Genomic DNA, 12,109 nt, shown 5'->3' with positions numbered 1-12,109 from the left:
TATTCGGCCCGTTGCTCTACCAACAGTCAAGGGCCTAAAGGTCTCTTCTTTTGTTGTTTTCCCTTCCTTTTGTTATTGTTGCTCGTACCTTGTCCGGTCCGAGCTGTGACTAATCTATTTGTGGGGTACATAAGAGTGCCCCCATGCATTGCAAACCCTTGCTTTACATGTCCCATCAATTGTTGCATGGACTCGGACTTCTGCAGCAAACAATAATCTCATATCTCTTTAGGTAGACCACAGCAAAATCACTCTACCTGTTGCTTGATCGTAATTTTCTTGAAAGAAGAGGCTAGTAAGAAAGTATCCCAAAATCTCTGACAGTTAGTATCTAAAGTATCGTCCTAGTATCTAATGTAGCGTCCTTGGTCATCCTCAAATGATTCCAAGCGGTGATCACATCACATGAGTGAGCCATGAGGAAGTAAACACTCTTTCTAATTGAAGCCACTTTGTTGGTGCCTCCCTCGGTAGAAGTAGGGTAGACCACCAAGTTTGTGCGTTCCCCTTGAGGTAGGATGCCTCCCTCCGGACTTTGGAGTGCTCAGAATGGCGTCCTCTGAAGTATGCAATATCAAACTGTTGAATGAAAGCGAGGGCTCTGTGGATATCCTTATAGCCAGAAAAAGTGTCAACTTTTATTGCTTGCCCGCCCTCCTTAAAATCTTTGGGTTTCTTCTTCCTAGCCTCGAGAAAATCATATTGGTTGGCTCTGTAAAATTGCTTTCTCTTAGCAAACATCGGCTCATCAAACTCTGAACTGTCCGAGGAAGTAGAATCCTCGTCTGAACTGTCAAAGTACTTTATGGATCTTCTATGGGATCGACTCTTCTTCTTGCCTCTGTTGTGTCTCTAGGTCTTTCTCCTCTTCTTCCCTTCCTTCCCTCGTCACTGGACTCGGAGGTCCAAGAACTATCAGAGCTATCAGAAGAAGAAGAGGACAAAGTCAAATCATCCTCAAATAGCCTTCTTGGCGTTCTCAAAAGTAGATTTCCGACCCAAGTAGCGATGGTCTCCTGCTCGACTCTACTTCCCGGGCCACTTTTTGGTCTTCATGAGTCTGCTGACTCGTCGTTCAACTGCTTCTTCAAACTCATCCTCTGAATACACCTTTTGGGCAGGAGACCTAGGCACAGTCGACTTCTTGAGTGCCGACCTCAAGGGTGATCTGATGACGGAATGCCATCTGGAATGCATCTTGTCAAGCGGGTACTTGGCCAAAAATTTCGCATACTGTGGATCTTTGGGGTACTGAAGCATTTGTTGGGCATAAGTGTCAACCTGTTGCTGCCACTGCATCTCCATACTTCCGTACTCACAAGGAGGAGATGGCCCATACTGCTCTGAATCTTCAAAAGATGGATGATGTCCATTGGAATCTTCATTGTTCTCGCTTGGGCCGGATTGGTTGGATTCGTGGATTGAATCCATGAGTGTTGTGAGTAAAGGGATCAGATCCTTTGTAGAAGTAGAATCGATTGAGCTTGATACCATTGTAACAAACTTGGGCACTCAAGTCGAGAATCTACCACCACAAATGCGAGAACTGAAAGAACTGAACAAAAGTGAGAGAGAGACAACACGGGCGAAGTTCCACACCCGAAGAGATTGGCCCCAAAGACTAGCACCCCTTTCGGTATTTCTTTATTATTAATGCTTCAAAAAGTACAATGTCCGAGAGTCCTCGTCTCAACAGTGCTCCCAAGCCAATCTGCCTGAGATTGACGCCTTGGCAGCTTGTTTATAGTCCCTAGGCCTTCCAAAAGCAATGTACATGAAAAGCTTCAAGTCTAAAAGCATCTCAGTCCCAAAAGCTAGCCAACGCAAATCGCGGAATTTTCATACAAGTACCATTTCAGCAAAGGGAATCGTGAAAATCCGTACGACAGCCACGTCAGCAACGCAAATTGCGGAGGCCCGTACAGCAACCACGTCGTCAGCCTTTTACGCATATTTTTATGGCCTTGGTCACAACTTCTTCTGCATCTTTCAGCGGAGCTCTGACCTCTTTCTGTCCGGAGTCTATTCTTTAGGTCATGCCACATCATCACTATGTGACAATGCATCTCGATCATTTAACTGCTGTTGATCGTCTTCATGGCTTGCAATTACCATCAGGTCACAACTTCATTGGGCAGGCTTATGCCGACGACTCTTTGTTTATGCCTCGCAATTGCCAGCTGATGTTTAAGTGATTATGAATGCTTTGGAGCTGTATGGGCTTGTGGTTGGTCTTAAGAATCGATTTTCGCAAATCGAAGTTTCTGTCCCTAAATCCTTGTTATTGGCATGATCTGTTGTGGCCTGGAGAGATTGTTCCTCCAAATGTGATTGTTTGGCATTGGGGGTGTCCAGTTGGATGGAATGTCGCTCACATTCAAAAAGTGGATTGGGTTATGCAGCACTTGAATGTTAAATTGCATTACGAGAGATTATCCACAAGGCCATTACATGTTCGCTTGCAAATTGTTTAAAGTATCTTGATGGCATTTCTATTTGCCATTGTTGCATGGTCTCGCCATTGTCTCACTTCTCTTATGTCATCGATTTTGTCTCATTTATGGCGAATTCATGCTCACAAAAAAGGCCTACATTTGATGTCGATGGGGAAACTTTGCACTCCCAAGCGCTTTGGTGGTCTCAATATCTTGGACTTGCGACGACATGTTCTTGCTAGAAAAGCTATGTTATTGCCTACTCTTGTGCACCAAACTGTCACGTGACACATCCAGCCCTATGTGTCCGTGGACAAGCTACAGCATGATCAGGGTTCAGTCAGTCTAGATTAGAAGTGATCTGGCATTTTTGAGAGTCTATTCGTAGACCGTGCATGCCCAGTCACTTAGTGTAGATGCATATCCTCTAATTGCACACAGCATGATCATAAGCATTCCCATCAGAATCAGATAGGGGAATTTTCCAGTGATTTTAGCCTATTTTCCCTATTTTTGACATTTTTCACTTATTAATTTAAGTGACTTCCCAACAAAAGTAGGTAGGGCAATTTTGCTAAGTTTGTATATAAGCAAACCCAAGTTAGCACTAAATGGCAGAAGAGGCAGCAGGAGCTCCCCGCTCAACAGGCACCTTCTCAGCAACAACCCCTCAGCACCATTAAACCTTGGCGTTTTCCAGCCCTAAGCCTAGCGTTTTTGGTATCGCCCACAGTCTCCCTAGCCCTAGCGTTTTCAGCCTTGCTACCATCGCCAGCATTTCCCAGAAGCCTAGCGTTTTTACTAACGCTACCCAAAGCTGCCAACGTTTTCATTTTCAGCCTTCGATGGAGGAATTGCAGCAGTGTGTTCAGCGTTCAAAACAGTAGCAGATTCAGCCCTAGACATTGCAGAAGAAAGTCATTTTCAGCCTCTCAAAACGCAGCCAAAACCAGCGTTTTCAGCGAGTCGTCGTCGCATCGTCGTCATCATCAACATAAGAGTCAGAATTCAGCAGATAGAACATTTGCAGATTTCAGCCCATAGCGTTTTTGGACAGCAGTAGAAAGATTGCAGATTTCAGCCCTTAGGTCGACTTCATCATCACCGTCGTCATCGTCGACATAGCCTAGACTTGCATCAGTCACATGCATTCAGTTTGTACCAATTTGTGCAATCATAAGTAGACCGCTCTCGCCGACGAGTGGGCACTGGGGCCTTCGGAGGAGGGTTTTACAACGTCTCTGGTGTCATATCTCTCTTCTCTCTCTATCTCTCTGTCTCATACACTTGCACGCACAGTGTCCATTCACTTTATTTGTGATCATAGCATTCTCTCATTAAGAACGGAAGGCTCTACCTTCCATAAGAACAAAAGGAACCTTGAGCACAGTTTGGAGCACTCATCTTGAGCAAAGTGCAAACAATCATTCCGCTGCACCTAACATTGGTATAAAAGCTTTGGCAGTGTTCTGTATCACTCAAGGAAAGAACCACAAGAATTTTTTTTGCTTGTTGAGGACGCACAAGCCCAAGTTCGCTTGGGCGTGTCAATTCCTAATCGTGTTTTTTGAAGAGTGACAGGAATCCCGAGAAAGAAGGGCTTGTCTAGCCTCCCCCTGTGTCTCTTTTCACTCATTGAGAGCGGACCGTGCACTTAGCGGCCGGCCAATCGACGTGAGGTGGAAAAAAGCAACCTTGGTGTGAGCGCAAGGCCGCCAAGGGGTGCGCCCGCGGAAAAGAGTAGAACTCGGGTGAAGAGAAGATCCTTCTCAAACACGGTTTGCAAGCGAAAGAAGAACCTCAAGAACCAAGACCCGCAAGAACCCAAGTTCCTCGTGAACTTAAGAACCCAAGTTCCTCGTGAACTTAAGAACCCACAAGAACCCACGACTTTAGAATGGTCATCACTCGAAGCGGAATGGATACTTCGCTTGGAGGTGATGAGCATGAGAGAGGCGAAGAAGAATTTTTCCCACCGGGAGGTTTTTCCAACCCTCACCCTTCCCCATCTACGACCAAGATTGCACTAACTCCTATGGAGGAGTTGGATCAGATGTTTATGGAAAGGAAGTTAGAACGCGAAGCACGAAACGCAAAAAGAAAAGCAGAAATGGAACGCGGACATACAGAAAGAATGGCAGAAATGGAACGCAGACACGCAGAAAGAAGAGCAAAAAGAGACGCAGAAAGAGAAGCAGCAAGGAAGGAAGCCAAAGCAATACAAGAACAGAGCGACCGACAAAACAAGAGTTCTGGCGACTCTATTCTCAAGTTCAGGCACAGATGCAAGAGATTTGGGGAAAGGAGACTCTCTCAGTCTCTTCTTCTCCAAAGCAAGACACACATGATTTGCATGATTATGAGAAGCATGATGACTTGAATGACAATGATTTGCATGAAGAATTGCATGACAATGACAAGCATGATGATTTGCATGATCAAGAGGTGATTTCTCACAAGCATGATGATTTGCTGATCAAGATGCGATTTCTCACAAGCATGATGAGTTGCATGAAGAAGATGTGATTGTTCACAAGAAGGATGATATATTAGTTGATGCTTTTCTAGCGAAGCTAACCTCGTTGCAAATTCGATCGATCACGAAGAATCGATCTTGGCTCTCGAGTCGAGGTCCAAAGAACCCCCACAGGACAATTCGACCCTTCAAGCAAAAGCGATCTTGGCTCTCGAGCCTAGGTCCAAAGAACCCTCACAGGAAGTATTATGTGTTCGCATGATTGATACGCACGCATTGTTCGAATGTTTCATTCATGATCGTTTCTTGTATTTTAGTCAGCATCTTTATGTGATCCCTTTTCCTGGACATAACATATTGTACATTGAGCACGTTTCTCTCATGAATGAGCACGGATGTATGCGGATTGTTCATGAAAAGCTGAAAAGTATGCATTCAAGGAAGTCACATTCCATGTCTCTTCCTTGGCATGACACATTTGTAGAAAGAGCACATGAAAGTATGAGCACCAAGCATGGGCATTTCCGTTGTGAATTGCCCCAGTTGATTTCTTTAGATCAAAAGAGAAAGATTCAATCTCATTGTTTGCATGTGTTTGATGAACGGTTTGTCAGTCCGTTTCTTTGTTCATCTACATTGCATGCACAGTCTTCGAGGAAGACAAGATTTTTTCCACTCACTTTACATGGAATAGATATGTTCATGGTTTTGCCTTGGAAATGATTTCAGGAATTTTCAGCCATGGAGATTCTTGAAGAGGAAAGAAGCAGGATTCTAAACGAAGTTGAAGCATTGAAGGAGCCACAAAAGACTGTCGCTTTCGGCGCGGCCCAAAGAAGCAAGCATTGCAAACCTTTATGAAGTTCAAGTACCGCACGACCCACACATCAGAGTGGGTCGGCGAAAAGTCTCTTCCAGGATTCCGGATGCTATTGGCGATCTCCCTCGACGCCATACATTTCGGTACCAGTACCTCACTTTGAAAAGGAGGGGATGTCACGTGACACATCCAGCCCTATGTGTCCGTGGACAAGCTACAGCATGATCAGGATTCAGTCAGTCTAGATTGAAAGTGATGGCACTTTTGTGAGTCTATTCGTAGACAGTGCATGCCCAGTCACTTAGTGTAGATGCATATCCTCTAATTGCACACAGCATGATCATAAGCATTTCCATCAGAATCCATCAGAATCAGATAGGGGAATTTTCCAGTGATTTTAGCCTATTTTCCCTATTTTTGACATTTTTCACTTATTAATTTAAGTGACTTCCCAACAAAAGTAGATAGGGCAATTTTGCTAAGTTTGTATATAAGTAAACCCAAGTTAGCACTAAATGGCAGAAGAGGCAGCAAGAGCTCCCCGCTCAACAGGCACCTTCTCAGCAAGAACCCCTCAGCACCATCAAGCCTTGGCGTTTTCCAGCCCTAAGCCTAGCGTTTTTGGTATCGCCCACAGTCTCCCTGGCCCTGACGTTTTCAGCCTTGCTACCATCGCCAGCATTTCCCAGAAGCCTAGCGTTTTTACTCACGCTACCCAAAGCTGCCCGCGTTTTCATTTTCAACCTTCGATGGAGGAATTGCAGCAACGTGTTCAACCTTCAAAACAATAGCAGATTCAACCCTAGACATTGCAGAAGAACGTCATTTTCAGCCTCTTGAAACGCAGCCAAAACTAGCGTTTTCAGCACGTCGTCGTCGCATCGTCGTCATCGACATAGAGTCAGAATTCAACAGATAGAACATTTGCAGATTTCAACCCATAGCGTTTTTGGACAGCAGTAGAAAGATTGCAGATTTCAGCCCTTAGGTCGACTTCGTCATCACCGTCGTCATCGTCGACATAGCCTAGACTTGCATCAGTCACATGCATTCAGTTTGTACCAGTTTGTGCAATCATAAGTAGACCGCTCTCGCCGACGAGAGTGGGGCCTTCGGATGAGGGTTTTACGTCTCTGGTGTCGTATCTCTCTTCTCTCTCTATCTCTCAGTCTCATACACTTGCACGCACAGTGTCCATTCACTTTGTTTGTGATCATAGCATTCTCTCATTAAGAACGGAAGGTAGAGGGAAGGCTCTACCTTCCATAAGAACAAAAGGAACCTTGAGCACAGTTCGGAGTACTCATCTTGAGCAAAGCGCAAACAATCATTCCGCTGCACCTAACACAAACTCAGCTTGGGCTCTTACGCTTGCCTGCTTGTGTCAGCATGTTGTTACTTCCGCCTTCGGTCATTTGCAACCATCTCTTTGGGAGGTCGTGTTTGGCAAGATAAAAGGACACATTGTTGGATGTCATGTTACTTCCAGTTTGATTTTTACTTGGAAAGATGTTATAATTCATTTATCATGGCATGGTCAACAGCAGCGAGGAGGGAATTCGCTTTGATTCAAGAGTCTTCATTGGAGTCAAGCATTCTCTCTTACTTTGGTCGACCGTTTGCCTCATACTTTCTCTCTTCTCATGGCCTTCAAGTAGTTGGTGATGTGGTTGATGCGGCGAGCTACACTTTTCGGTCTTCCCCTTGTCACTCAACATTTTGGATTGGGTATGCATTACCGTCAACTTTGGAGAGAGCTTCAACACATGCTAGTTGCCTTTTTGCCCATTCCGCCTTTGGCTGATGGTGCTCGCATGTCTGATTGGTTTTTTCGAGACACGCCCTTGAGGCTATGTTTGCTAGTAAGATTTGTGCTCTTCTTCTACCACAACCTAGATTGTTGATCACTATAATGCCCTATGGTCAATGCACAAGTTTGATACTTGGTGGAAGAAGCCACTCTCTGCCCTTTGATAGAGCCACTTGCCTTTGAAGGAGCGATTGTTTCTCTCGAAATGCTTGCTTGGAGTTCTCCCGGTGGGCTCTTTTCTCAATGCACGTCATATTTTCTCTTCTCGTTGTGTTCGTTGCTCGACTGCACAAGAGACAATTAGTCACGTGCTTTGGGATTGTTGCATTACTAAAGGTTTTCTTTGCCACATAGCAGCTTGTATGCGGCTTCATTTCCCCTCTATGCTCTTCCACATTATGTTTTGGGCTTGGGCATTCTCCTGCCTTCCTTACAACGATTTGCGGTCTTCTTTATGTGGGTCAAATTTTGGGCTTATTGGACCCTGTGGCGTCAACGTAATGGCAGTATGTTCCTGCCTTCCTTACAACGATTTGCGGTCTTCATTATGTGGGTCACATTTTGGGCTTATTGGACCATGTGGCGTCAACGTAACGACAACATGTTCCTTCGCTTTGATGCAAATCCCTTTCAGTTTTTCAAGCTTTCCCTTAGGCAATCTTTACGTTTTGCCTGGGAAGTTGGTGATATCCCTCAAAGATGAATCAGATTTCCTATGAATGCTTTTAGCCTCTTTCACAGATGAACACTTCTGTATTGGGTTTTCCTCGCCTTGAGGTTTCCCATTTGCAAATTAATCCCAAAAAAATTTACTGAAAAAAGAGTGTGTTGAGAGGGAGGGGGGGGGAGAGTTTATTCAGGGCAGATGCTCAAAAGGCAGTCGTTTCAGCTCATGGAACCATAGCAAGGCTTAACCGCACACAAACTCAAACATTTTAAGAGCTAAAAATACACCCATCCAGTCCCCCCTTAACGTTACGCCAGTCGCATCTTACAGGTGAAATAACTCACATTTTTAACTAGTTGCCACCATGCCATTTTTGCCTGCACAAATGGAAGTTTACCGACTCAATCCAAAGGATATGGAAGCTTGGTCCTGTTCATCATGCAAGAGAAATATATGAGTATTGCAGGCAAAAAGCCAAACACGTGATAATTGGCAGTTCACAGCCAAACGTTGAACAGTAGAGCTTATCGTGATGCATTTACATTCCACGATCCATCAAAGATGCACTTGCCAGAAGCGCTCTCTCTCTCTCTCTCTCTCTCTCTCTCTCTCTCTCTCCGCTCACCTGCGTAAATGGGAGAATGGGCGAACGTAGGGGCAGTGCAATGCCGGCACCAAGGACACTCGTAAATCCAACTAAAGGAATGCAAGAGTATATCGTGATCGATCACTTGACCTAGGTAATGGCTTTTCCCATGTGCCTCGATCAAAGTCTCTCTCTCTCTCTCTCTCTCTCTCTCTCTCACACACACAGGATGCACGCATGCACCCAAAAGAGCACCCCAACCGGTGGAGATTCCTTGTTGCTTCACCACATTTTTGGACTTTAGCGAATCGCCTACTCACCGTGCTCCTTTCGCTTTCAACAGAAAGTCATGCCTCTCCCCTAGCCGTTTGCAACGTTGCTTAAGCGGTGGCATGTTATCTTTACAAAAACCCCAAGGTTGACGAGTAGGTTGTCGGTTCCAAGATGATCGTCTAACATGTGTGCGACCTCATGGCCCTTGACGATCGGTGTGGTTGTTGCCGCCACGACATGTGCGCAAAGAGGGTCATCACGATTGGTGAAGATTCACATGTGAATTGAAGGGTCGGGACCCCGCATGAGAGAGAGAGAGAGAGAGAGAGAGAGAGCATCCAACATGTGGACTGCAGCTGCAGTGCATGTGCACAAAGTGTGTGTGTGTGTGTGTGTGTGTGTGTGTGTGTCTGTGCACACACAGAGGGAGAGAGAGAGAGGGAGGGAGGGAGAGGGAGAGAGGGAGAGAGAGAGAGACAGAGAGAGAGGGAGGGAGGGAGGGACAGATACACACACACACACACACAGGGAGAGAAAGGGAGAGAGAGGGAGAGAGACACGAAGGGGGGGGGGGGGGGGAGAGAGAGAGAGAGAGAGAGAGAGAGACGGAAACAGAGAAGGGAGAGAGAGACGGGGGGCGAGAGAGAGAGACACCACACACACACACACACACACACATAGAGAGAGAGGGAGGGGGGGAGAGAGAGAGAGAGAGAGAGAGAGACGGACACACAGAGAGAGAGACGCGCGTGCGCACGCACACACACACACACACACAGGGAGGGAGGGAGGGAGGGAGGGAGGCAGGGAGAGAGATAGATAGATTTTATCATCGTCCTCGGAGGTCAAATATGACCTATGGGACCAAAGTTACATGTGATGTAGTATGTGTATGGCTGATGAGTGACTCTCGATGCTCCAAAATTGTAGTGATGAGAGTCGCAATGGAGAGCCCACACTTTGGCTGGGAGAGGAAAGTGTGTAGGTCTAAGTTATGGCTGAAAATGTGAGAGAAGCAAGTTCGGATGTGATCAAAAGCTGAGCACTCTAGTAGTGTGTGGTACTCAGACTCTCGAACTTGCAGTGAGCATAATGTGCACAATCGATTTGACTCTTCTCCATTGCCCCAACGCCCTATCTCGCATCGAAGGAAATGGGAGCTAAGTCGAATTGCTGCGATAGTGCGTATCGCGGACAAGGGAATAGGCTCAAGCATGTAAGTGTGAGTACGGTTTCCTCTCTCAGCGAAGAACATGGTTTTGTAGTTGGGGGCAATATAGGTGGTGTAATGTATGAAGCGTGACCCACCGGATTTCTCCCAAGCCGTAATACATTGGCGTTGTAGAAAAGCTTCATTCACTTGAGAGTCAATTGAAGCATCATGTAGCAAGTGTAATGCATCCCATCTCCCAAACCACTTCTTTATGTCTTGCATCCATCTCGTGCTCAAGATCTTGCTTTTATGCGTCTTTTGAACTTTTTTGCTTGCTTCCCATGCAATTGTAGGAAGTTGATGTGAGGGGTTTTGACGCATCTTTATCATGTACTCCACAACCCTTTCCATGCCCATAACCTCAATTGGAAGAGATCTCGACTCAAGAAGTAGGAGCATATATGGTGTTTGTGTCTTAACTTGGAGAAAGTTTGTAAGAAAACGCTTTTGGACATTCTCAAACTCTTTCCAAGTAGACTTTGAGATGCTCCCGCCCCACACTTCAACTCCATAAAGAAGAACCGGTGTCACCAATGCATAAAAAAGATACTTCTTGAGAACCCAACACTTGATGTTTCCCGCATTACACATGTTCTCAAATGCATAATATGCTCTCTTTTCCGCTTCCAAACGATGCATAGCACATTCATGCCACTTGTGATTGGATGGAACCTCAAGGCCAAGGTACTTAAAGCTCTCAACAACTTCAAGTGTCTCGTTGTTGTACACAATGCATGGCTTCTCCTTATGGTTGGTTTTCACAAGCATAACCTTTGTTTTGGATTCATTTACAATCAGCCCACTATGCAAGCAAAAGTTCTCAAGGACAACCATAAGCTTTTGTGCATCTTCTAAAGTGTGTGCTAGAAGCACTACATCATCCGCATACAACAAAAGCATGATTACCGCATTGCAAATAGTGACCTCTTCAATGCCTTCTTCTTGCATAAAGTCAAGTACCATTTGTTCCAATTGATCGATGCATAGACCAAAGAGAGTTGGTGACAATGGACATCCTTGTTTAACCCCAATAGTGCTTACAAAAATTTTTGAAATTTATCTTCCCATGCGCAATTGACAAATCACCTTCTCATAGATTCGAGAAACCGCAAGCATAAACTCACTTGGCACTTGGAGTTCTTCCATCCTTCTCCACAAATTGTTACGTGGAATCATATCAAAGGCTTTCTTAAAGTCCACAAAACAACAATACAATCGCTTGCCTTTCAACCGACTTTCCTCCATGAGAACACGAAGAGTGACAAGATGATCAATGGTGCTATGGCATCGACGAAAACCCGCTTGTCCCTTTGCACGCTTGTCATTCTCTTTAGCCCAATCACTCAATTTCATCTCCATTATGCACCCCAACAACTTTGCCATAAGAGACCCAATCATTATAGTCCGGTAGTTGCTTACATTCTTTACATCCCCCTCCTTTATGCAAAGGCTTAATCCAATTAGAACTCCAATCATAAGGCATACCATGTTGAAGTGCAAGGTTGAACATATCACACATCCACTCATGGGTAAAATCTCCCGTCAATTTGATCATCTCCGGCTTGATACCTTGAAGATCTCCTGCTTTGCGAGTAGCCAACTTTTCAAGCCCACCGCATACATCCTCAATAGTAAAAAAAGATGGCATACATGGGAGTGAACCATAAAATGGCATTTTTTCAGTATTTGCTTGCTCATATAATTGCCTACAATGTGTGTACATATCCACTAGACTCAAGTTACCAAAATTCTCAACCCGCTTGCCTCTCAAGTTTCTCCAAAATCTTCCACATGCATGTGCCTTTTCTTGGACTTGAAATTCTTGTTGC

The 12,109-nt window shown here is 45.2% G+C and overlaps 1 protein-coding gene across 1 annotated transcript in view; it reads right to left on the bottom strand.

The window, feature by feature from the left end:
* The window catches only part of LOC147453568 (ATP-dependent zinc metalloprotease FTSH 5, mitochondrial-like), a 110,013-nt gene extending 101,031 nt beyond the window's left edge, over nt 1-8,982 (bottom strand). The window contains exons 1-2 of the mRNA XM_086515728.1: nt 8,834-8,982; nt 8,553-8,637 (exon numbers count right to left, since the gene is read on the bottom strand). Coding sequence (XP_086371854.1) covers nt 8,553-8,579 — 27 coding nt within the window. The 5' untranslated portion in view covers nt 8,580-8,637; nt 8,834-8,982. The remainder of the gene's footprint in view (nt 1-8,552; nt 8,638-8,833) is intronic.
* Nucleotides 8,983-12,109: the final 3,127 nt, after the last annotated feature.

The sequence above is a fragment of the Adiantum capillus-veneris genome, chromosome 7 (assembly GCF_014529385.1).
Source record: "Adiantum capillus-veneris isolate H3 chromosome 7, ASM1452938v2, whole genome shotgun sequence".
Lineage (NCBI taxonomy): Eukaryota > Viridiplantae > Streptophyta > Polypodiopsida > Polypodiales > Pteridaceae > Adiantum > Adiantum capillus-veneris.
The sequence above is the reverse complement of the archived record's forward strand: the minus strand, read 5'-3'. Positions and strand labels throughout refer to the sequence as shown.